At 42.8% G+C, this 27558-nt stretch overlaps 1 protein-coding gene across 2 annotated transcripts in view; it reads left to right on the top strand.

Moving 5' to 3' along the window:
• Nucleotides 1-24732, top strand: part of LHX6 (LIM homeobox 6) — a 133707-nt gene extending 108975 nt beyond the window's left edge. Inside the window, exons 4-9 of one of the 2 annotated variants that reach the window (XM_075834225.1) lie at nt 13258-13478; nt 18518-18618; nt 18699-18794; nt 19703-19877; nt 21690-21793; nt 22152-24732. In XM_075834225.1, the coding sequence (XP_075690340.1) occupies nt 13258-13478; nt 18518-18618; nt 18699-18794; nt 19703-19877; nt 21690-21793; nt 22152-22172 (718 nt within the window). In that variant the 3' untranslated portion in view covers nt 22173-24732. Of the gene's footprint in view, nt 1-13257; nt 13479-18517; nt 18619-18698; nt 18795-19702; nt 19878-21689; nt 21794-22151 lie in introns of those variants that run through there. The other variant, XM_075834227.1, reaches the window with a different exon arrangement.
• The last annotated feature ends 2826 nt before the right edge of the window (nt 24733-27558 follow it).

Raw genomic sequence — 27558 nt, 5'->3', positions numbered from 1 at the left:
CGAGTGGAGGAGATCCCTCTGCTCCTCTGGTCTGTGCAGTGTGTGGGTCGACGCAGACAGGCACAATGACGTCAATGCATCATACCTGTCTGTGCCAAGTCGCTCATGGCCGGTGTTACACAGTGAATGCTGGAGCCGAGAGCTGACGGCTCCCTGCTCCAGCATTGCATTCAACTGTATGAGCAAATTTGTCATTTCATTTATTCTAGTTTACAAAAATATGATAAAAATTCCTCTTATAAAAATGAAATAAATCGCCTGCGCCACTTTTTTGGACACATATAAATGTTTTAGGAAAAGTGAGTGGGGCTTTGGCGTTGCGCCAAGCAGCTGTTGATAAACGGGCTGAGCAACTGTGGGAAGACACCAGCGCACTGCTCGTATGGTGAGCAAGTATTAATAACTCTCTCATTATGTCAGAAGTTCATGGCATTAAAAATAAACCAAAGAAACTGCACACAAAAAGAAGTGCCCCATTAAGGGTTTTTGGAAAAACCAACAAATATTAAGCAAGATACTAGCATGAATCTAGTCTAAAGCCCAGGATCACACACACAGTTTTGATGCAGATTTTGTTGCCGTTTTTGGTTATTTCTTTTTTAGCCAAAGCAAGAAATGGATTCAACAGGAATGAAAAATATAAAGAAATGATTGTTGCATCTCCTTTGTTTTGTGTCCACTTCTGTGTTTGGCTCAAAAAACTGAGACAAAAACTGCATCAAGGCTGTGTGTGATTCTGGCCTATAAGGGTTTTTAAGTAATTAGAATAATATGGCTATTGTTTTTCTGGAGACCTTGCCACTCTTGATTATAGGCTGTGTCTGGTAATGCCGCTCAGCACTATTCACTCTAATGAGCCTTAATACTAGACCCAGCCCATTGACAAGAGTGGTGCTGTTTCCAAAAGAATGCAGAAATTTTTTTAATCTCATACAACCCCTTTAACTCTATATACATGTGTCGAATATTTTGACCAGACCATTATAATATTAAATCGGACTCCCACCATGAATTGCTTTGGTTTGTTTTTGTTTTTCGCTACACATGGCCCTCTGCAGGTTTTGGTGCAGAACAGCCACATTTCGATGAATGGAACTGATATTGAGTCACAGAAATTTCTGCTACAAAATCTGGTGTCAGGGGCTCCAACAGTAGAGGAATCCCCAGCCAAAGCGTCGGCAACGCTCTGGCTGGGGATTCCACTCCTAGAGGGAGCCCCAATGGAGCTATATATTTGGGGGGTGTGGCATTATCTGCAGAGGGCACTGTGGCAGCATCTGCGGAGGGCACTGTGGCAGCATCTGCGGAGGGTACTGTGGACAGTGTTGTCAGGGTCTTACCCAAAGCGGAGTCCCGGGCAGAGCGCTAGTATAGGCTCTGCTCTGGGACTCTGGGGAAGCCTCTGACATCGCTGTCCATACATCGACAGTGATGTCAGGAGCTTCCCCAGAGCAGGAGTCCCAGTGATGTCAGGAGCTCAGCTGGAGTCCCAGGCAGAGCCTACTAGCGCTCTGCCCGGGACTCTAGCTCTGGGGTTGCCCCTGACATCCATGTCCATATATGGACAGTGATGTCAGGAGCAGAGCTGGAATCCCAGGCAGAGTGCTAGAAGCGGCTCTGCTCCGGGACTCCAGCTATGGGGAAGCCCCTGACAATTACTGTCCATATATGGACACTGATGTTAATGGCTTCCCCAGAGTTCTGGCGCAGAGCCTATACTAGTGCTCTGCTCTGGAACTCTGGCTCTGAGGTTGCCGCTGATATCACATTCCGGTCCAAGATGATCCCCTGACGTCACTGTGTATGGACAGTGATGTCAGAGGCTCCAACAGTAGAGGAATCCCCAGCCAAAGCGTCGGCAACGCTCTGGCTGGGGATTCCCCTCCTAGAGGGAGCCCCAATGGAGCTATATACTTGGGGGGGTGTTGCATTATCTGCAGAGGGCACTGTGGCAGCCTCTGCGTAGGGCACTGTGGCAGCATCTGCGGAGGGCACTGTGGCAGCATCTGCGGAGGGTACTGCGGCAGCATCTGCGGAGGGCACTGTGGCAGCATCTACAGAGGGTACTGTGACAGCATTTATTGAGGGCACTGTGGCAGCATCTATGGAGGGCACTGTGGCAGCATCTAGAGGGCACTGTGGCAGCATCTACAGAGGGCACTGTGGCAGCATCTTGAGAGGGCACTGTGGCCGCATCTAGAGAGGGTACTGTGGCAGTATGTACAGAGGGCACTGTGGCAGTATGTACAGAGGACACTGTGGCATTATCTAGGGGTGTGTTGCATTATCTACAGAGGACACTGTGGCATTATCTACCTAGGGCACTGTGGCATTATCTAGAGAGGGCACTGTGGCATTATCTACAGAGGGCACTGTGGTATTATCTACAGAGTGCACTATGGCATTATCTGCAGAGGGCATTGTGGCAGTATCTGCAGAGGGCACTGTGGCATTATCTGCAGAGGGCACTGTGGCAGCATCTACAGAGGACTCTATGGCATTATCTACAGAGAGCACTGTGGCATTATCTGCAGAGGGCACTGGGGCATTATCTGCAGGTGGCACTGTGGCATTATCTGAAGAGGGCTCTGTGGCAGCATCTACAGAGGACTCTGTGGCAGCATCTACAGAGAGCACTGTGGCAACATCTACAGAGGGCACTGTGGCAGCATCTACAGAGGGCACTGTGGCAGCATCCACAGAGGGCACTGTGGCACTATCTAAAGAGGGGCTGCCCAATCTTGACATGTGTGTCTGCCAAACGCTGCCAACTGAGACACCGGACTGCATTTAGTGACACTTAAACTGTAAAACTGGCTTGTTGAAATAAGCTTGTGGATAAATATCTAAAATTTTAAACCTAGCGGTATTATTATAGTAATGTAGTATTATTATTATTATAGTAATATAGTGTTGTAGTAGATCAAATAACTAATTGATTAACAATAATTTTGTATTGTATCAAGTTTGAAAGTAATGCGGCCGGTCAACTTCCTATTTTTTCTATATGTGGCCCACTTACCCGGCTGAGTTGGGGTGTGTGTCTGCTCTATATGGACATAATTCACACTCCTCTTTATTATTAAATTTAGGTGTTGTCCCATTGCCACAGATAAATCCAGCACCTCGCCATGTAAAAACATTTTAACAGAAAGGCTCGTTCTAAAGAGATCACTGAATTCCAGCGTGGTCCTGCAATAGGTGCCACCATTACAAGAAGTCAGTTCATGAAATATCTTTCCTCCTGGATATTCCACGATCAACTGTGAGTGGTAGTATTGTAAAGTGGAAGTGTTTAGGAACCACAGCAACTCAGCCATGACGTGGCAGACCACGTAAGGTTACAGATCGGGTCCGCCGAGTGCTGAGGCGCAAAGTGCATAAAAGTTGCCAACACTCTACTGACTAAATAATACATCCCAAATCTCCTCTGTCATTAACATCTGCACAACCTGTGCACCAAGAGCTTCATGGCAAGGGTTTCCATGGCCGTGCAGCTGCATGCCAGCCTTACATTACCAAGCATAATGCCAAGCATCGGATAGAGTGGTGTAAAGCACGCCGCCACTGGACTCTGGAGCAGCGGAAATGTAATCTGTGAAGTGATGAATCACGCTTCTCTATCTGGCAGTCTGATGGACGAGTCTGGGTTTGGTGAATGCCAGGAGAACGTTACATGCCTGACTGCATTGTGCCAACTGTACAGTTTGGTGGTGGAGGGATTTTGCTACGGGGTTGTTTTTTAGTGGTTGGCCTTGGCCCCATTAGTTCCAGTGAAGAGAAATCTTAATGCTTTAGCAGACCAAGACATTTTGGACTATTGTAGCTTCTAACTTTGTGGGAACAGTTTGGGGCTCGGCCCTTTTCTGTTCCAGCATGACTGTGCTCCAGTGCACAAAGCAAGGTCTATAAAGGAATGGTTGGGTGGGTTTGATGTGAAAGAACTTGACTGGCCGCACAGAGCCCTGACCACAATGCCAGACAAAAACCTTTGGGATGAACTAGAAGGGAGATTTTGAGCAAGTCCCTCTCGTCCAACATCAGTGTCCGACCTCACAAATGCCCTACTGGATGAATGGGCAAAAATTCCCACGGACATACTCCAAAATCTTGTAGAAAGTCTTCCCAGAAGAGTGGAAGCTGTTTTAACTGCAAAGGGGGGACCAACTCCATATTAATGACTATGGATGTAGAAATGGATGTTATAAAATCTCCCGTAGGTGTAATGTGTAGGTGTCCTAATACTTTTGCCAAGACAGTGTATCAATGTTCAGCTGTAAAATGCATATATAGCTGAATGTTTTGTACATTTTTGTTTCCGATGTAGCATAATTTTCTTCTTAATTATCCCACGTCTTTTTCTGCTATAAAACAATTGATCTTGATTATGTAATTTGCAGCCGGCTAGAATACGACCGGTGTTTTCGGCATGGCAGCTTAGCCGCAGAGCTGAGAGTCCGGGTCTGAACTGGAGTTCCTCTTCTCAACATCTGTAAAGCATTCTTAAGAACTTGATTCAATGGGGGTGTAAATCTAATTTGCATTGAAACAATAAATGCTAAATTAAGGAGAAAAATAAACAGATATTCAGGATTTTATGCATGCTTAATGAGAACAACTATATTTGTTTGTGTTGAAAAATGTCTCATAAAAATTAAACTGTTCTGTGATTGTACTCGCGAGTAAATACAACCTGTGATTTGGTAGATGCCGCCACTGGCGCTGGTTAGGGCCAAAGCGAAAACAACAAATTGCCTTTGGGACATCATTTCCTTTTAAACTGCATATGTTTGAAACCTAAGAGGTTGTGGAAACCCACATTAGGGTGCAGTCACACGCGGCAGATTTAGTTGTAGAAATTTCTGAGACTGAAAATCAGTTTTTTTTCATCTGAATGTAGTTGTTTCTGCAGCAGGTGTTTGGATTTCTGCACGTTCCAATCAGATGAACAGATTTTCAGTCGTAGAAATTTCTGCAACAAAATCTGCTGCGTGTGACTGCACCCTTACAATTTGGAAATAGAACTGTGCCCAGCAGATCTTGTAGAGATTAGTAACTTATCTGCGGAGTATTTAGATAGAGGTTAAAATAGAATATGAGGTTTTAGATTCTACTACAAGTTTCAATAGACATTGACAATGTGTGATCGCGGCTGTCTGACCCCCATGACCAGCAGTACCAAGAGGCCATTGCGCTCCAATAAGCACTGTGGCCCCTTACGGTATATTCACATGCGGCAGATTTATTGCAAAAATTTCTGCTACTGTCCCATTCATTTTAATGGTATTCGCAGAAGTCCAAAACAATCCCATTCAGATAAATGGAGCTGATTATTAGTTGCAGAAATGTCTGCAACAAATCTGCCACATGTGAATATACACTTAATATTTATCAAGGCAAATTAGCTTGTCCATACACGGTACTGCAGCTCAGCCACATTTACCCCTATCAACTGATGATGGGCAAGGGTCACGGTTTGGATCCCATTCCCTACTAGTTACATATTGATGTCCTATCTTAAGGATAGGCCATCAATGTATATTCCCAGAAAGCCCCTTTAATGTGTACAGTCAGCTTTTGAAAATCTAAACATGGAAAATATCCTAAATAGGAATTCTCCAGTATAGGGAAGTCGGAATAAAATCTCAGAGGTTCCCCTACCAAAAATTAGTCAAAGACGACAGCTTGTATATGATAGTCTATAGTGGGGAGCAGGATGACAGATTCTTAGGAATCCACGGATCTTCCAAATTCCTTCAAACCCGCATCTGTATTATTTGAACATTGCTACTTATGAAGGGAGATTCCAATGATAAGGGATGCAATATACTGTATGGTATAATGGACCCACTATTATAATTTATTAGACTATTAAACACTCGTTCCATGAGGCTGCAGGTCGAGTTTTTATACAAGTCACGGAACGCCAAAGTGAGTTATATTATTCCTAATCATTTATAGTATAGAGTGTATTATTTAATATTATTTCTTATTATACGCACGTCTTTTTGAAGATGAAGCAGGAGCTTCATGTCTATCACCAAGTTGTGCATTACAGTGCCAGCAATAGTGTGCCCCCATAAAGTATTGCTCTGGGGTGCTGTTTCTCTGTGATACCATATACACTGCTAACGACAGTGATTCCCCCTGTGTAAGCCACAACTCCCTTTCAGTGCAGCCTCGCCCCCCCCCCCATATTGTCAGCAAAAATATTCCCCAGTGTTAAAGTACCATACGTAGGGGGCCAACCCGATCAATAAAGAGTAAGTACTATGCACACCAGATGGGAGTAGTTTTTCAAAGTAGATAATTCATTTGTAGCCAGTAACAGTGCGTGCAACGTTTCGGTCAATACCATGACCTTCAGGCACTGTGTTGTCGTGGATCCTGTGTAATGGTTCATTAGTATAGTTGCTGACCGCTAAAGGAGGCGCTACGTGTCAGTCACCACTATGTGGCCCAGGGCAAATTTTGTACCTGGGTTAACCCCCTCTTGGTACTCAAATGTGCGGGCGTTTTTAGTCTCGAAGACAACATAGCTATAAGACAATTTTTATATGTATGATAATATACATTTAAATTGTACAGTCATAAAGTTGCCAAATAACACCACTATCCACTAAACAAGTAACAAATATCCGCATACTATTCCTGAAAAAACAGTATACTAAGGCCAATCTTGCCAATGACACCACTATACAAGGGACAAGCAATACCTCAACACCATGGCCATATATTACCACCCATAGTAACTAAATAATACCACAAACTGTTGCTGAATAATACCTCCACACCATGACCACATACAGTATTACCAACCATAGTGAGTGAATAATACAACAATTCTGTTACTGAATAATACCGCCACATCATGACCACATATATTCACCACATAGTGACTGAATAACACCACCATACTGTTACTAAATAACACCACCACACCATGACCACATCTTACCACCCATAGTGACTAAATAATACCACTGTATTATTCAGTAACAAACTGTTACTGAATAATACCTCCACACCATAACCACATAGTGACTGACTAATACCCCCACACTGTTACTGAATAATACCACCACACCATGAGCACATATTACTACCACATAGTGAATGAATAATACCAGCATACTGTTACTGAATAATACCGGCATCAGGCAGTAATGCGGCTTGTGCTGGGGCATCAGGCTGGCATCATCTGCGCCCTCCCAACCTCTAGTAGGCCACAGTATCGGGGCAGCGAGCCAACTCTCTACCACCATAGAAAGCGGCGCTCTCATGGCGGGCCCTCTGTGACCATCACAACAATGTCCCCCAAGTGCCGGCCACAATATATACTTACCACATGTTCCCTCTAGGCTCCGTTCTTCTACTTCTTCTTCTTCTTCTTAACTTTTGTTGTGAGTTAGGTTCTTATTCACATCCATTCCCATGTAGCTTCTTCCTGCTGTGCCATCGACACAAGAAAAATGTCCTTACCTATTCAGTAGTGACCGCTGTTCCCTCTGAGCTGTGTGCTCTGGAAATAATAGAGTTAAAAAATCCAAACTCTGCAGACAGGTAGAGCTGTTATAGGACTTGTTGAACCTCCTTAGTATGTTGTTTTAACTCTTTCCTTTTCAAAGCGCACAGCTTACAGCTTGGAGAAAAGTGGGGCCCAACAGTAGGGTTCCAGGATAAAGGAAGCAGTCATACCAATTGGAATGAATTTAGTACACAGGTAGAAAGGTTAACTTTGAAACACTAAGACCTCATGCATATGGCTCCATACAACCTCCAATTTGTACAGAGTCAAAATACGTCACCCATAAATATGGGGCCCCTACTGTACTTCCATATTGTAATGACAGGGTAGGGAGACAGACAGGTGAGCCCTAATCTACCCGCCACTCAGTCCCTGCCTACTTGCAACGGCCCGTCCTAGGCGACGGCATACAACTGGGCGACGGTCCCTACGCTAAATAAGTGCACGTCAGACGAACAGACAAGGGTACACAGAAGATAGGAAAATGGGGCAGTTGCCCACAGCAGCACCGTGAGCAACGAGAGTAGTGAACGAGTCGAGTCAAACCAGGAGTGTACAAGGTACAAAACGCAGAGCAGGAGAGTAGTCAGTAAAGCCAGGGTCAAAATGAAGCAGAGGACAAATAGTTCAAGCATCAGCAGCAGAGCCAGGACACAGGCAGAATCACAGGCAAAGGAGGAGCAGGAAATGCAGGTATAAATAGACAGAGGGCGGGAGCTACCTCCGTCTGGCCTGTCTGTGATAGGTTCTCCCACTCCTAAGCCTCCCAGCCTGACTGGTCGAAGATGGAGTCACTCTCTCAGACTTAGGAGCAGGTGCAGACTGATTACCCACGGGCGTCGACACAGAAGCTGTGTCTGGCAGATCCTTTACACATATCCCTCCGATTGCATATTAATTTTCTTCTGCAAGATTCCGTGAAAGGCTGACAAAATAAAAAAAATTGTGGCATGCTCCATTGGACGCTGTATTACGGAGGTATTCTCCCCTAGAAGCTTTGGACATAAATAAGCACCTTACGGAGGCAGATAGAGTTCCAATTGCTTTGTTGTATGCAGCCACAGGGACTCTGTGTGCTGTTCTACAGCCTCTGTGTAAGCCTTACTGTAAGTGCATTCTGGTACAAATTGAGTAGGGAATTAATTCATTAAAGAGTTTGGCCCCCTAACAAAGCCAAAGAATCATCTGAGCTTAAAGTAGAAAAAGGCCCCATGCACACGAACGTGTTTTTGCGGCCGCAATTCACCCACAAATCTGCGGGTGAATTGCTGTTCCATTCATTTCTATGGGCCCATGCACATGACCGTGGTTCCCACTGTCCGTGCATTGCCCAGGAGCCTGGACCGCAAAAAGTTAGGACATGTCTTATTACGGCCGTGTTTTGCGGTCCAGGCTCATAGAATGTACACGGCCACCGATTTGCGGGTGGCTCGTGGGTGACACTCCGCGGCCGTCTGAGCCGAAAATCACGGCCGTGCATAATATTACGGTCGTGTGCATGAGGCCAAAGTGTTTAAAAATTAATTATATTTTAATATTTTTCTGATGTGTTCAAAAACTCCACTTATTGCTCAACATAAAATTACAAAACTCAAAAAACATTACGACATTAAGTGTAATTTAAATGTTCACTAAAATAAATAAATGAGCGGGCCTGTTAAGTATGTATTTATTTTTGTATTGTGTCATACTGTATGTACAGCCTCTTAGTGTTTGTATTCCATTTTTATAATTTTATCAAATGTGGGATCAGCAGCAAATGCCTGTTCTGTTTTTACTGTGAACAAACTCAAAGCTACAGATCTCAAAGTCTGTGATCATTGTTTTCATTTTATAAATGGTCGCATGTTTGGGTCTGTATTATGACTGAAACACATAGACCATAGATCACTATAGAACTCCTACAATTCAGATGTTGTAGCCGTAATACGGACCCTAACAAGCCACTGTATTACAGCTGTCTGTAACTGGGCTTACTGGAAAAAAAAACCTCTTATAATTTATATACAAAACAGCTAGGGGTGTAGTTATAGGGGCTGCAGATGTAGCAGTCACATATGGGCTCTGGTGCTTGAGGGGGTCTTGCGATCCCTCAGCCATATAAGAAGACACCACCATTATAAATGGCACATGGTAAATAGGGGGCCCTGTTCAGGTTTTGTATTGGGGCCCATAAGCTTTAAGTTACTCCTCTGCAAACGGCTGTGAATGCCTGAAATATATTCCATTTAACTACCCACCAAAATTTTACATAAGAAACTTACAAACCTACAACACAAGTTTGATGGGATCTGCTAGATATTGTAGCACCCTTGTAATCTGGTGGTTAATAGAGTAGCAAAAACTATACCTGTGTCCATCGCCACACTACCATGGCTTCCGTTACTGCCATACTTGATGACATTAGTCTGGACAGATTATTTTACCTGGATAATGCACAATGAAGCCATAAAATAATTAAATTCCATTTCAATCTCGAGTGTTAATTTTTTTTAAATACCCGCATTATAACTACAGTGACTGAGTATCAAGCCCAATTCACCTGAGTGGCATCTACAATACCTGTTAAGGTCAGCCATAACACCCCTCAGTGCCAGCCCCATTGCCAGCCACATAGCCCCTAGTGTCAAACCCAAAGCTCCTAAATTTAACCTCAGCGTCCTCTATTGTAAACTACATTATTGCCAGCCACTGTGCACCCCGGTTTCAGCTACATTTTGAATATTTCACAATTTTATTGTTTATTCTTTAAACTTGCACTCTTTTGTTTAGCATTTTTTTATTTTATTTTATACAGAATACTTTGACAGTATATTAGATACCGTACAATTTACTATAAACCTTAATAAGTCTACAAGGTTCATTATAATTAGAGGTCCGCGTGAAGTGGCAAGTGGGCTTGCATACAATTTGATCAAAATGTTACAAAGAACCTCTCGTTCATGTTTAATAATTTTGCCTAGCCGAAATTGATCATAGTATATAGTGGATGTGCGGTCCATGTCTCGTTTCTCTCATTGATTTCATTATAATTAGCTTCACAATCCTGAAATAAAAAAATCAATAGTGAAGGCCCGATGTATCTCCCCATGCTCCCACTGCAGGCTGTGAAAATATCTGGTCAAAACTTTGTTATTTGAATCCTAATAAAGTTTTTGAGTATAAAACCTTCACATATCTTTACTGCCCTGGAAGCAACTGGGTGTTGTTTGATTTCAGATTTTTACACCTCTCACATATGATGAGGCCTCTTCCAAAATCCCCCACTAGTGGACAACCGGTTTATTATCTACAAGTAGAGTCCATCCTCCGCATGATACCTGAGGATACCAGAGGACCATCTTAAGATTTAATGCTACTCAAGGCTAGACAATCGTCTTTTTCTTCAAGTTCTATATATCAGATCATGAAATCCACTATTCATTGGTCAAGTTCTTCTCCAGGTCCTGGAAAATGGACATTACAGTCATCATCCCATATAGTACAAGATATTTTAGAAGCCACATTAAAAATTAATATTATTTTACCATATGATAGTTACAAAATAATGTCACTAATGATTTTTTACTGTGATTATATCTCACTCTAGACTAAATCTAAAATGTCAAATACGGGACATTATACTTATCCTAAATGCTCACTACCCATGGTTGACATCTTTCGATGTTTATAGTAATGTTCGAAGTTTCAGGATGTTTGGCGTATGGTTACTCAACACTTAAAAGATACCTCATATGAGTTTCTCTTACTTCAGAGTGGGCTTCGTTCAACATAGGGAATGATGAATCCTCTACTAGATGCTTAGATCATGAAAAACATGCTATTTGTATGGTGTATGTAGCCATTCGCAAGTATTATACAGCAATGGGTACAAACTACTACATCATCTTTATGTCCTATTAACAGCAAAGCAGATTTTCTTTTCAGGATGGACTAGATTTACACATTACTCAGCAAACAAAAACACACCAAGAAATTCTTTGGTGTAAAAAAACAATTAGATTAATACTTAACCTGTTCAGTTTAGAAAACCTATTTTCATATATGATATTGGGGAATTCTAACTTAAAGGGGTTTTCCGGAACCAAATAATCCAATCCTGTTAAACTAAACATGTCAAACCAAATCTTTTCGCAATATACTTGCATTTGATCAGATGTTCCTAGCGGCATATCTCATCTTCTATCATGTGACCCCTCGCTAATCCGAAGTCCTAACTTCTGTCTCAGCCCCGTACATGAGCTCAAACTTCCGTTTTCCGGCAGTCTGAGTGTACGGTCACATCATAAGTGATGTAACTGTACACTGGGGTTAGGGGTTGTACAATGTACTATTACTCCTCTTTTTCAGAGCATGCGTGGTTCATACACGCATGCTCTATTCTGTTATGCCAGTGGCGTCCACTGACACAGCCAAGCCGACGTAGATTTCCCATTGCGCATGCACCTTTCCCTAACAATAGTAGTTTTAGAAAGATATTATAAAAAAAATATTGGCGCTTTGATTCATGGGATTTGTAGTCTTTATTCAGTACAAGAAACGGCCGGTCACATCAAAATAGCGATGTAAACAAACTGGAGAAAAACCTCGGGGAGCGTAAAATGAAGAAAATTAGCCGTAAATACAGGTGGGGAACATAGGTTGAACAGAACTAAGAGATGTAAAGGTTTATTAGTTTCAAAAAACGATGTCGGAAAACCCCTTTAACAGAGTGAGGTTTCCTGTTCAGGATCCACATATCTTAACTAGAGTGGAAAACTGATACAAAGAGTGTCTCTCTGTCTGTCCTGCATTACATAATCAACCCATTGACTTCAATGAACATTGTGTAATGCTTAGTTTCCCCTGTGGGGATGCTGCATGGAAATTGAACAGATTTTCCCGCAGATGACAGCTGATCGCTGGGAGTCCCAGCAGGGGGAAACTTTGATCTGCTTATGGTCAAGGGACCCTTCTAACAAGTAGGAATTGTCCAAAGAGGACAACCCCTTTAAATATGTGTCTGGCCACAATCTTGTTGTCTGTTTCCAATAACAAACATCTGAATGGTGAATGTAATTTTTACACTATTCTATTTTGTGTGGTATACTAATGTACACCGGCCAGACAAAAGGACATTTCTTTGGCCTCTGTCAGGCTAATGTAACCCTATGGAAACATTTAGTGTGTACATCGGGGGCTTTCCCAGCGTACACCAAAGTGATGTGTACAAGACCTATAATGTAATTGGGTTCAAGTAATAATTGTTTTGATAGAAAATTCTAACAGTTGCAAATAAATAATAAAATAAAAATAATATATTGGTGCCAGAGTGCTGAATATACTATATGTGCAGCCTGTGAAGTTGCACAGGGGTCCTATATGCAAGGGGGTTCACCACCACCATAAAAAAATGCTGTTGCTTTTACTGTCTACTAGATTACATGTAAGAGACTAAGTTAATGATTCTCTTGTGTTATACCAGAGAAATTGGAACACTGGTGAAGGATTTGTTACAGGACCAATAGAGAGGAACTCTATGATGATCGCCTCATTCTTGACAAATCACTGTTATATTGCAAGAAGTTTGCATACGGTTCCAGAACAGGGGCCCTCTTGTTCCTATTTCAGCCCATGTAGATAATGGTCATGTATGTGTGAATAAAATATCAGCGTTGACGTCCAGTTTACTTTCAGTGTATTTTGGAACATATGATTACAAATTTCACCAATTTCTCTCTGTTTCCCAGCCGGTTTGGAACCAAGTGTGCGCGATGTGGCAGACAGATATATGCCAGTGACTGGGTGAGAAGAGCTCGAGGGAATGCATATCACTTAGCGTGCTTTGCATGCTACTCCTGTAAGAGGCAGCTGTCTACAGGGGAAGAGTTTGGCCTTGTGGAAGAGAAGGTTTTATGCAGAATCCATTACGACACTATGATAGAAAACCTCAAAAGAGCAGCTGAAAATGGTGAGTTGTCGCTGCCTTTTTGAAACTTCTGCTCTATTAAGTTGTATAACGTTGTTTTTTTTATTTGCAATTCCAGATGCTCTTGTTATGTTGCACTATTCTTTTTCTTTGTTAACTTCCTTCTTTTGTGTGTTACTCATAAATCCTGAGCTATTAGTCATGGCAACCAGCTGTGTGAATGACAGAATGTTTTTAGTAATCAATCTAATGGACGTTAACGGCAGTAGAAGAGCATATCACCATAGCCCCATCCCCAAGACACTTGCACGGGCTGCACCAATGGTATGTCCGCCCCTGCCGATAGTTCTCAAGCCATGGAGGTGGCCATAGACATTAGATAGATGTGAAATTATTCAAAATATTTCACCGAAATCGGGCATCAGACTTCATGTATATGGGCATCATTGTCCACCACTGCCTAACTACTGTACTCTTCTTGTAATAACATTTGATAATGGTGGATTGTTACGGTTGATGGGTAGAATTTATTAAGACTGGTGTTTTTGTGCCAGTCTTAATCTAAAGTGGGCACACTTCAATTAATAAATCCGGCACATCTCTGACCATTGATGCGCCAGAAGGTCAAATCTATGGCAGCTATGAGCTGATGTAGATTTTACGCTATAATTTACGGCAATTTTTGTATGAAAGATGTAACAAATGGCTCTTAAATAGCAACATATGACATTGCTACAAGTGTATAATGCGCATACAAGACATGAAAAAGTGCATGTATCTTACCCATGAATATATGGGGACTGAAAAAAAGGCTGCCTGGCCAGACACCCCGACGCGCGTTTCGGCTATAGAGCCTTCGTCCCAGGGTGACCCGGACGAAGGCTGCTTTTTATATGTATGTTTTTAAATTGATACAATGATAAAATTTATACATTTTATATTGATATCGGTGGAATTAGACTCGTTTTTCTATAGGTTTAGTGGTAAATTATAGTAAATTTGTCACTATTGTACCCGCACTCATTAAGCTTCACCCACTTTTTTAAAAAGTGCTGTGAGCTGTGATAAATTTTTTGGTGCAAAATGCAAGATTTTGTGAAAATTGCGACATTTCTATGCAAGACAACTGGCAAAGATTGTTTGATAAATTCCCCCAATGGATTTTGTTGATAAGTTTTAGGCCTCATTTACACGAACGTAATATACGCGCGTGCGACGCGCGTGCTTTGCACGCATGTCGTACGCACCTATATTAGTCAATGGGGCAGTTTAGACGATGCGTGAATTGCGCTCAGCGCGTGTGCGCAGAAAAAAACTCACGACATGTTCTATAATCGTGCGTTTTTCGCGCACTCACGCACCCATTGAAGTCAATGGGTGCGTGAAAACCACGCATGCCGCACGGAAGCACTTCCGTGCGAACTGCGTCATTCGCGCAAGAGCTGTCAAACTCCTGAATGTAAACAGAAAAGCACCACGTGCTTTTCTGTTTACAAACATCCAAACGGAGTGTCAAATTCGAGATGAGCGCACCGAACTTCACCGGGTTCGGCCAAACTCGTTTTGACCGAAACCGGTAAAAAATGTTCGGGTACGCGACGTCAGGAGACAGTCACTGTCCACGGTGCTGAAAGCGTTAAACTGGTTCAGCACCATGGACAGTGACTTCCGCTCTGAAAATCCATGAACCTGTAAAAAAAAAAAGACGTTCTGACTTACCGATAACTCCGGTCCGACCTCCCGGGATGACAGTTCAGTCCAAGTGACAGCTGCAGCCAATCACAGGCCAAGCACAGGCTGCAGCCAATCACAGGCTGCAGCGGTCTCATGGACTGCGGCGTCATCCTGGGAGGTGGGGCCGGATGACAAGAGAGGGACGCGTCACCAAGGCAACGGCCGGGAGCCCGGACTGGGGGAAGCAGGAAGTTCTTGGTAAGTATGAAAGTCTTTTTTTATTCACAGGTTGGTGTATATTGTGTTCGGCATTCACTGTCGAGGGTGCTGAAAGAGTTACTGCCGATCAGTTAACTCTTTCAGCACCTTGGACAGTGACGGGCGTCGACTAGCCTCATCTCTATGATGGCGGCTGCGCGAAAATCACGCAGCCGCGCATCATACACGGATGACACACGGAGCTGCCAAGTGCCTTTTGCGCGCGCAAAACGCAGCGTTTTTTGCGCGCGCAAAACGCACACCCTCGTGTAAATGAGGCCTAACAATACCATCAAGAATGCATGTTCATGGAAAGATCTTTTGGAAGAAAATATTTTGCTATTCAATGCATCTCTTCATCATCAAATATTTATGACTGACTAACATGGGTTGTCCACTTTGGACAATCCTTTTTTGTTAGAATGTTTCAGCTGGTTCCCTGCTATCAGTGGGGGGAGCTGGCGGCAAGTGTTTGATTCTCCACCAGAACTTAAAGGGGTTTTCCCATCGGAGACATTTATGACATATCCACAGGATATGCCATAAATGTCAGATAGATGCGGGTCCCACACGCAGGAATCACACGCGTCAGCCACAACACAAAGCAGGAGAACGGGGTTTATGGGGCCCCGTCCTAGCGAAAAGTGTGGGTCCCAGAGGTGGATATGTCATAAATGTTTCTGATGGGAAAATCCCTTTAAGTATCACTGTTCCCACTAACCCCTTCCCGACATTTGACGTATCCATACGCCAAAGTCGGTAGGGGAAGTATGGAACGGGCTCACGGAGTGAACCCGCTCCATACGATGCGGGTGTCAGCTGTTTGTTACAGCCGACACTTCAAAGTAACGAGCGGCATCACGCTCAAGCGCGATCCCGCTCGTTTAACTCGTTAAATGCTGCGGTCAATAACTATTGACCGCAGCATTTAAATCGTTAGAAAGAAGGGGGGAGACCCCCTCTAACAGCTCATCACGCCCCCCTGCAATGCAATCGCGGGGGGGGGGGGAGATGGTTGCTATGGCTGCCTAGGGGCCTAATGAAGGCCCCCAGGTCTGCCATCTTTGTGCACCTATTAAGCCCTGCCTCCGGCACGGCTTAATAGTTGCCTGTCAGAATCACGATATACTGCAATACATTAGTATTGCAGTATATCGTGCAAGCGATCTAACGATCGCTGGTTGAAGTCCCCTAGGGGGACTAATAAGAAAAGTAAAAATGAGTTAAATAAAGGTTTTTTTTTGTGTAAAAAAAAATTTAAAATATTAAAAGTAAAAAAAAAAACCTTTTCCCATTTTTTTCCCAAACATAATTGGTATCGCCGCGTCCGTAAAACTCTGAACTATTACAATATATCATTATTTAACCCGCCCGGTGAACGTCGTAAGAAAAAAATTTAAACGCCAGAATCTCTATTTTTTGGTCACCTAATCTCCCACAGAAAATGAAATAAAAAGTGATCAAACCGTCGCATGTACACCAAAATGGTATTATTAAAAACTACAGCTTATCCCGCAAAAAACAAGCCCTCATACCACTTAATCGACGGAAAAATAAAAAAGTTATGGCTCTCGGAATTTGGCGACACAAAATACATTTTCTTTTTTACACTTAGGTTGTTACTTGTAAAAGTAGTAAAATATAGAAAAAACTATATATATTTGGTATCGCCGTAATCGTATTGACCCACATAATAAAGTTAACATGTTGTTTTAATTGCACAGTGAATTCCTTAAAAAACGACGCGCACAAAACCATGGAGGAATTGCTGTTTTTTTCATTTTCTACCCCACAAATAATTTTTTTCCTGTTTCCTAGTACATTATATGGCAAAATAAATGATGCTACAAAAAACTACAACTCGTCCCGCAAAAATCAAGCCCTCATAGGACTATATCGACGGAAAAATAAAGACGTTATGGCTTTTGGAAGGGGGGGGGAACGAAAATGAAAATCTGAAAAAGGGCTGCGGCGGGAAGGGGTTAAAGGCAATAGGCTTTCAAATAATGTAGTAAACCCCTCTTGACTCTGGCTAACAAATGAGGGTCCTGAATGGGGTCTTCCTCTATAAACTCAAAATCACTTAATGGGGTAATTGAACATAGGTTTTCTTAATCAGACAACGCCTTTAAGTCACTAAAAGCCATTTTACATGGGCCAATGATCAGGCAAGTTAGAGTTCATACGAACGCTCGTTCCGAATCATTGCCATGTGTAAACAGGGCAGCAATCAGCCGACGAACGAGCAGGCGCATGATCATCAGCTGATCGCATCTCTTATGTGGCAAAAAAAATGGTTGCGCTAGTCGGCAGCACATCTTCCTGTGTAAACAGGGGATGTATTGTCGACAAGATGCAAATGTATGGGGACAAACGATCATATTAACAATCGTTTGTCCCCATACATTGCTTCATGTAAATAGAGCTAATGAGCACCGATCGATGTGCTGCATCGCCGATCGGCACTTGTTTACCAGTAAGGAAATGTGGCCGTGTAAAGCACTATAATTGCATTAGTACATCTAAGCTTTATAGTACTGTGGAAAAATGGGAGAACTGTGCAACTTTGTATATCAAGGAACCAGCTGGCATGAATCAGCCATTATATGTCACCAAAAGTCACAAAAACATGATGAATCATCATTCAATGAGTTTCTAGTGTAACAAACTAAGGGTATGTGCACACACACTAATTACGTCCGTAATTGACGGACGTATTTCGGCCGCAAGTACCGGACCGAACTCAGTGCAGGGAGCCGGGCTCCTAGCATCATAGTTATGTACGATGCTAGGAGTCCCTGCCTCTCCATGGAACTACTGTCCCGTACTGAAAACATGATTACAGTACGGGACAGTTGTCCTGCAGAGAGGCAGGGACTCCTAGCATCGTACATAACTATGATGCTAGGAGCCCGGCTCCCTGCACTGTGTTCGGTCCGGTACTTGCGGCCGAAATACGTCCGTCAATTACGGATGTAATTAGTGTGTGTGCACATACCCTAAAGTGGGTTACATGTAAAATGACATGTCTGTATTTCCAGATTATGTGAATATATAGATGTAAACATGAATAGATAACCACTGGTGTTAAAATTTCGTTTCATGAATCATATATCAAAAACTGGCAAGTTAAGAATCTATATTTCCAGGCAATGGGATTACGTTAGAGGGGGCAGTACCATCAGAACAAGACAGCCAGCCGAAACCAGCAAAACGAGCGCGAACATCTTTTACAGCAGAACAACTACAGGTATGAGATTCGCTGCTGGAGTTCATGGCGACTATCAAGCCACAAAATGGACTTTGCCACTAACATTCTCTCTGCTTTAGGTGATGCAGGCACAATTTGCTCAGGATAACAATCCTGATGCCCAAACACTTCAGAAACTTGCAGATATGACAGGACTAAGCAGAAGAGTTATCCAGGTTAGTACTAAGGCATGCAATGCTATTTATCAAAATCATCATAAATAAAAGGCGTTTTCTTAGAATAGACCAACAAAGTATGATCGATTTGTGTCTGACCTCCAGGAACTCCGCCGATCAGCAGAACAACTGCAGTACCTGACACAGCGATGTCCTTGACTGAGCCTGGTACTGCAACTCAGCCCCGCTCAGTCCTGTTAACTTGAATGAGCTGAGCTGCAGTAACAGGCACAGCCACATTCGTATGGAAGTAGCTTTGCTTGGTACTGCAGTGAAGGGACTACACTCCTTCGTTCTGCTGATCGGTAAGGTCCCAAGCATCAAACCTCCACCAGATCATACATTGATGACCTTTCAATCAATAAGGATAGGCATCAATGTTAAATCCTAGAGAACTCCTTTAAGGAAATCCGACCAAGAATGATCTCCTGATCCATCAACAATTCATGTCAGAAGGTCATTTGTGAAGTCTGTGAGATCAGACCAGTCCAGTCGATTTCCAGAGCAAAATGCCTGCCTCACTTTATCCAGCATCTAAACCGATCTAGCACAGCAAGATCCGTGGCTTATCGATCATAGGGTTTGTAATAAGGGTTGTCTTGATGGGACAACCCCTTTAATTTATGTTAGTTTTTTTCTGTATATCTTAAGAGGAACACTAGAAAATGATGCAAATACTTTCTGACACAGGCTTTACTGATAAATGTGCTAAAATTTATAGATACATAAAATAGTTTGTCCTGGTTAATAATTGTTGTTAATCATCAATATACCGTATCCTATTCAAATGTTCCTTCAGTGTCAAAGAAGTTGAACACAGATATTTATTGTTTCCATAGTTTGTATCATCCATAACTGAAACAATATGTATTTGCTGATTTGTTTGTAAAACAATTTAAAATCCCCAGGTTTGGTTTCAGAACTGCCGAGCACGACATAAAAAACACACGCCTCAGCATTCAGTGCCTCCACCCGGCCCTACACCAACCCGTCTCACCTCTTCACTTTCAGATGACATTCACTTCTCCCCCTTCAGCAGTCCAGAAAGAGCCAGAATGGTGACATTACATGGATATATAGAAAGTAAGTACCACTCCATACTTGTAATTTTATTGTGTTGTACATTAATGAAGAATAGATACATGAATACACTTCAGTACTTACCTATTAGACAGTGAACTTCCTCAGTTTTACCAAAATCTCATAATCAAAATTTTCCACCACCCATCTCAGGAAAAAAGTCAGTATTAGGTAGATGTACGACTGTACAAACAGTTTATGCTACCAAGGAACTGTATGTGAATACTACATTAGTTATTGTGCATCCAGTAGGCTGTAATCATCATAGGTTTGCCACACATATAGATGCCTTCAGAGCCAGCGTCAGCACCTGGCAAACCCGGGCAATTGCCGGGGCCCACTACTCTCAGGGGGCCCACTCGGCCGCCTGGTGCTGACGCTGCCATCATGGTTTTCCTCATGGCTGCCGTCCTGGCTTCCCTGGGGGGGCCAGAGACGGGCTGGGCCTGGAGGGAGGTGCCCCCCCGAGCCGGTCCTCTAGTAAACTTTTAAGGCCGTTCTCCGTATTTTTTTCCTTACCCTCCCCCCGCCGCGGCCGCACTATTCCTTTAAGATCCCTTATCTAGCAGACGTGCGGCGATAGAACACGCCCCTCCTCTCCCCTGATGCTGCCCGCACCACCAGAGCGGAGCAGGAGCACCAGAGAGAAGATACAGTGGAGAGGCAGCCGGGCTGAGACTGAGGTGAGCGCTGTCTTAAAACAACTGAGCGCCGCTCACTGCACTCAGCCTCCTGCCCCTTATTAACTTAAAAAAGTAATCGCCGGCCGACGCTAGGGATTGGGGGGTGGATTTTGGCTGTTTGCAGGGGGGGGATTTTGGCTGTTAGCGGGGGAGGTTTGGGGCTCTTAGCAAAGGGGGGGTTTTGAGTGTTAGCAAGGGGGGGATTTTGACTGTTTGCAGGGGGGATTTTGGCTGAAAGGGGGATTTTGGCTGTTTGCAAGGGGGGATTTTGGCTGCTTGCACGGGGGGTCTAAGCATCTCGCTGATGGAAAAGGGCTCTATGGGGGGGACTATATGCAAGGGGGTGTCATCTATGACTGCTCAGTGCTCAGAGCCCTCAGCAGTCAGACCCCCACACTTGCAGTATACTTCTTCCCCATAGAGCCCTCAGCAGTCAGTCAGATGCTCAGACCCAGGCCCGGCATTAGCACCCGCTGCCCTTTGGGGGGCTCACTCGGCTGCCGGGTGCTTTCTTATGCTGCCATAATGGCTCCTCCAGGAGCGGAATCCCCGGCCAGAGCGTTGCCGAGTGTCCGTTTAGACTTTCTCAGGTACACTGGTATACCATTTTTTTGCTGTATATAAAAGCTTTTCTATGCAGAGGGGTCATCTAAAAAAACATATACCATGCGGTATGTCAGAGCCTTCCGTCAGAGGTATACATTGGGCTATACTGCTGACTCATACATCTGTCAGAAGGCTCAGACGTGATGTGAACAGAGCCTAAGAAATACAGGCATCTGCTCCTCCATGTCTTCTTGGTAAATTGAGGTGGTTGTAAGATCACATTGGAAAAATAAGGCTATTGGGAGTGGAAGAAATAGATAAAAATCACATGCGACTATGTAGTGTACCAGGCAACCACAGGGAAATACAGCTCTGGGTATATGATCTAATAGCAGGGATGGTATGTAGACATGACTGCACAAGATACTGCTAGATACCTATTATTATAGCCTATGATATTGACATCAAGATACGTTGATATATTGCTGAAGGTAAAACAAAGAAGTACATCTGCGTATATACATACTATGCTTAATATTTCATGGCCTCTCATGGTGTATTATGGAATATATGTACTTTACTACAGGTCAGGTACAGTGTGGGCAGGTGCACTGCAGACTCCCCTACGCCGCTCCTCCTGTACATCTTAAAAGTGACATGGAAGCAACACTGTCTAACAGAGGAGACAAGGTATGCGCTGCTGCGTGTGACGACATATATTGGATTCAATTCATTTTTAGCTGTTATACTGAAGAAAGAAGTTATACTTTTAGATTCCCTTCAACTGTCCCCAAAAAAAAATGGTCTGTCTGATCTCCAGTCCCCAAATGTATCACAATGATGTTGTGACAACCAGAGGGGTTTAAAATCTCCCGCAAGTTAGAGAAATGCATGTTTAAATGTGATTATTCACCACACCAACTGTGTGCGCATAGTGTCGTTTTTTTTATTGTGTACTAGTTTTGATAAAACTCCCTCATAGTGTAGTAAAAGTAGATAGGCCTCAAAACTAATTTTTGTTCTATAATTCTACCATTTATTATGACAGGTAATCCTTTTCCAGTATTGAAGATCAACTTCTATCATTGGTGACGACATGCAACCTTTTAAGACAGGGTCATGAAGGATTCAGTTGAGATGGACCCCCAGCACAGAGGATGTTGTGTTCCTTTGGGGCTTTTTCTTCGAGGAAAGTGCCCGATACACATTAGAGACTTTCATTCTCCTTGAAACAAACATGGACTTTGCCTCCTGGGATAAGCAAATAAGGATCAGATAATCTTGCTAAAGGAGTTTGACATTGGTATTAAATTATAATACACTTAAAAATGAATGCTACCCATTCTCAGACAGAATTTGTCATCCATTGCATTTGTGTTGAAGACCAATTGCCACCAACATGAGGAGGCCTCAATAGCTTGTCAAGAATAGGATTCAGAAGAAGACCGTTCACCACAGCAGTGATACTAAACATGGTGGGATAGAAAACATGAAATTGTGGTTGGTCTCATGTGGAGAGACAGTCATGAAAAAACGACCAGGCCAGAGTGTTTTGGTTTTTCGTAGTTTGCCGGTACAGTGAAAGCCATCTCGATCTACTTCATAAGATATCATTTCTGTCCTCTCAAAGTTTCTATTCCTTTATCCATGGCACTCTTTTTTTTTCGTCTCTCTTTACCATCACCACCACCCTATTGTTTGGAAAACTGATCTGTTTTGGGGAAGATTCTCAATAAGTTTGAGTTTAGCTATTTTGACTCATCATTTTGCTCATCAGACTCTTTGGGTTAGGGTTAGTTCTCCCCACCCCAAGTCACCAGGGGTGAAGTTCTGTTAGCAGCAGTTCATGCCACATCATCCATGTAGTTTTGGGCAGTTCTAACACGTGAAAACTAGACAATTGGAACAGAGTGTTTTCAATAATCATAGAGTTGTCTTTCCGTCAGTAACTAATTTGCAAACCAATGTACATCTCAATGCTGTCTATTGTCAATAATGTCAATTGCTCTTCAGCTTATTTTTACCTGTTTGGTTCCACTTTAATATTATTTTTTTTCTACCAATCCTACTCCATTGCTGTCCCAATGTCCTAAGAGAAGGGCCACATGTATGTTCACAGACTCTTAAAGGGCTCATACCGGAGTCTACTGTTTTAACGAGAGCCACGAAACCATTTGTTTACCCGTTCAGTCTAATTCTAGGAAATATTTCTTTACAAATTAAGATGAGGATTTACAGATATTATATATTTTTTGTGTAAAATCATCTCAATTTAGCCCAAAAACTTATTTTACAAGCATTAATTATTATATAGTAAAGCATACTAGTGGCATTGAACTCATTTTGCTAAATAAGAGCGCTTGGGTCACAGCCTGTTTGGAAATACGTTGGTCAGTTTGGTTTGCACACTTGTAATTCTGGCCATCTCTGATAAAAGACTACTTAAAGTTCTGCCAAAGTGCACATCTGCACTTCACCCTATGGTAAAATTCTTAAAGCAAATCTGTCCCTTTAATATGCTGCCCTAGGTAAGGGCCGCATATTAAAGGGACAGGTCCATTCTCCTGAAAGCCAAAATGGCACAAAAAAATCTTGTGTAGTTTCAGTACTAGTAGCGAATCCATGAGGAGAGCGCTCCCCCTGCCTCTAACCCCTCTCTCTTGGCTGTGATTGACAGTCTGCTGAGTATGCAGAAAACACAACAGCCCTGCTGTCTTTTACTGTGATGAGTGCGGGGAGCGCTCTCCTCATGAATACATCGGAATCAAAACTAAGAGTCTAGTGTTTTATTTCGATCGCTCCTATTAGCCAAATTGCACAATATTTTTTCTGCTATTTTGGCTAATAGGGAAAGGGGCCTGTCCCTGTAATATGCTGCCCTAACCTAAGGAAGCATATTCAGCTGACAGATCTGCTTCATTCTTTTTTTAAACGACATACCTCCCCTTATTCCAGGTACCCTCCCGATTCCAGCACTAGAAAATTTTTCATAACTAGTCAGATACAACACAGCAGCAGCAGGCTAGCATTACCAGGGTGGGAAGGGCCACTGTTTTTGGGCTTTCTCATACTAATAATATCAGCCTGCGGCCACCCCAGTGCCCGGTAATCACTACAGTCGGGTACTGGATCGTACCTGGCTCTTCCCGGCACCACTGGTGACGATGGGTACCTGGGTAATAACGGGGGTTAGTGTCAGCCTCTACTTCGGCTAACACTATGCTCCGCCTTAGTAATGGATGCTGTCAATCAATAATTACTAAGGCGTAGTAATAAAGTTTAAAAAAAATACAAATACACAGTAAAAATATTTTATTGAAATAAAAAAAATTACACATCCCTTATTAACCATTTTATTGAAAATAAAAAAAGCCGTCATCGAAGTAGTCCTCGAATCCTACGTAGTCCAACGACCGAACCTGTAAAAAAACACAAACACAAAAACATATTAGTAACACATGTGGTTGGCTTAGATACAGGGCTTAGCAGACAGTAATCTTATACAGTATAAGATTACTGTCTGCTGGAACCTTGTATCTAAGCCACCATGTGGTAGACTTAAATACAGTACCCATCACACAGGATCACATAGGGGCATGTATCTAAGCTTACCATGTGGTCATGGTAAGATGTTTAGCTACAGGGCCCCAGCAGACAGTAATCTTATACAGGGCGTAGGCTTAGATACATGGCCCATCCAACAGGATCACACATGGGCCATGTATCTAAGCCTACGCCCTGTATAAGATTACTGTCTGCTGGAACCTTGTATCTAAGCCACCATGTGGTAGGCTTAAATACAGTACCCATCACACAGGATCACATATGGGCCATGTATCTAAGCTTACCATGTGGTCATGGTAAGATGTTTAGCTACAGGGTCCCAGCAGACAGTAATCTTATACAGGGTGTAGGCTTAGATACATGGCCCATCCGACAGGATCACACATGGGCCATGTATCTAAGCCTACCACATGGTAGGCTTAAAGGGGTTGTCCAGTCCCTAAAAATTGATGGCCTATCCTCAGGATAGGACATCAATAGCTGATGGGTCGGGGTCCGACTGGGGATCCTGACCCATCAGCTATTGATGGCCTATCCTGAGGATAGGCCATCAATTTTTAGGGACCGGACAACCCGGGCCCCAACAGACTAATTACCCTCCTAAGCAGCTCCGGCCATAGCGGAGGTCTCCTGACTCCATACAGCGGCGTGAGGTCATGCGCAGCGCACAGCGTCTTGACATCATGATGCGAAGAGTCATCAGAACCTCCGCTGCGCTCTGGAACAGGAGGGTAAGTAGCTGTCAGTTACTGTAGTAACAGGGGTCCGTGTAGTTTATTACATAGGCCCCAGTTACTATAATAACTTTTTATAGTTGTGGTGCGGGGGGCCGCGTGCCCCCTTGGCTTTGGGGCCCGGTCGCAATTGTGACTGCTGCGACCCCTATACCTACGCCACTGAGTGAATTACAGTTACTCCATACCCTGATATAGCCCTTAAAGTGTAGATCCGCCTTTGATCACCATGTGTATCGATAATTATAATCTACATGAAAAAAAAATCAACAACTTTGTACATACATTGCATTACTTATATTTTACAGGTCTTAAACCTTTAGAACACTGTTTTTTTATTTATTCGTTTTAATTTTTTGTATTATCGTGTTTTAAGCAACTTTGTATTTAGTTTTTATTTAAAAAAAACAACACTTTTTGAGATACAGCTATTATGTATCCTGTATACATAGATGCTGTATCTTGCACTTAAACCCGAATCGGTCAAGTCAGCGGTACTGACGGATTCCGGGGCCAGCGGGTCATGCATGCAGGCTCCACCTATTGTCGATCACATCTAAGTTAATACGCAGGACCCGCTGTCACCAAAGCCATCAGTTCCATAGACCTGATGGATTTGGGTTTTAGTGCATGGTACAGCTGTATCTCAAAAAGTAAACATTTTTTTTTATATAAAAGCCAATTACAAAGTTGTTTAAAACCCCATAAAAAAAAATAAAAAAAAAAATAAATGTTCAAAGGTTTACATAGCTTTTAAGTAACCGTATTTATTCACAATGTGTCCGGTTTCTGCAGGAATAAGTCAACGGTTTGTTGATAGACACACCCCCTAGTTGTATAATGCAATGTACTTGGTATAAAGACTGCAAATCCCAGAATGCAAATCACCAAAGGAATATATGTACAGACATTATACAGCCCAACAAGGAATGCTGGGAGATTTCAGCTTTCAAGTCTGTAAAACTCAACTTCAACTGAATGAAAGTGGTCTATAACACATATACTCATGATCAGTGCAAGATAAGCGTTAAAAGGTAAATCTATTTTTTAAGGCAGACCCTAAAAGTGGAGCTTCACTTTAAAGTTTGAGAGATCTAGAGGTGTAGAGAAAAAGGGTACTTGCTTACATTTTCTAATGTTCACTTAATGACATTGTTCCTATTTGCACTAGTTTTAATAAATATTCTTCAACAGACATGGGTTGTATATCATTAGAAAAATGGGTTTGATTTTTTGCTAGAAAGGGTGCCACTCTGGTCCATAGGCTGTGTCCGGTATTGCAGATCAACCCCATTTAAGTAAAAGTGAATGAGCTGCAATACCATACACAGCCTATGGGTAAGAGGGGCGCCATTTCAGGGAAAAAAGCAGACCATGTATTTTACTGAAATACAGCCCCTATAATATTGTTACCCTTGCAGATAGATATAAAGCACAATCATATTGCATTTGCTATTGACATGACCATATTGATAACAATCCATCTTAGCAAACGGCCTTTTATACACATGTGCTAAAACAATGGTCTCCAACCTGTGCATGCTAGGGGTTGTAGTTCTGCAACAGCCACAGGTTACATAGTTACATAGTTACATAGTTACATAGTACATAGTTACATAGTTAGTACGGCTGAAAAAAGACACATGTCCATCAAATTCAACCAAGGGACGGGAAAAGGGAAGGTAAAAATTTCTACACATAGGAGCTAATATTTTTTTGTTCCAGGAAATTATCTAAGCCTTTTTTAAAGCCATCTACTGTCCCTGCTGTGACCTGCTCCTGCGGTGACTATTCCATAGATTCACAGTTCGCACAGTAAGGCCTTATTTACACGAACGGGTTTCACGTCCGTGATACACGTGTGAAAATCGCACGCGTCACACGGACCTATGTAAGTCAATGGAGCCATTCAGACATTCCGTGTTTTTCACACAGCGTGTGTCTACTGCGTGAAACTCACAGCATGTCCTATACTTTAGCAGTTTTTGCGCATCACGCACCCATTGAAGTCAATGGGTGTGTGAAAATCACGCGCAGCACACGGACGCACTTCCGTGTGCTGCGCGTGATTTGCGCAACAGTTCAAGAAAAGAAGGGAAAAATAAAACCACCTCCTTCATTTAATTTTCTAAACCTCAAAACCGTGTGTCATAAAGA

Source organism: Rhinoderma darwinii, chromosome 8, assembly GCF_050947455.1.
Source record: "Rhinoderma darwinii isolate aRhiDar2 chromosome 8, aRhiDar2.hap1, whole genome shotgun sequence".
In the NCBI taxonomy this organism is placed as follows: domain Eukaryota; kingdom Metazoa; phylum Chordata; class Amphibia; order Anura; family Rhinodermatidae; genus Rhinoderma; species Rhinoderma darwinii.
This window is presented reverse-complemented; position numbering and strand designations above follow the sequence as displayed.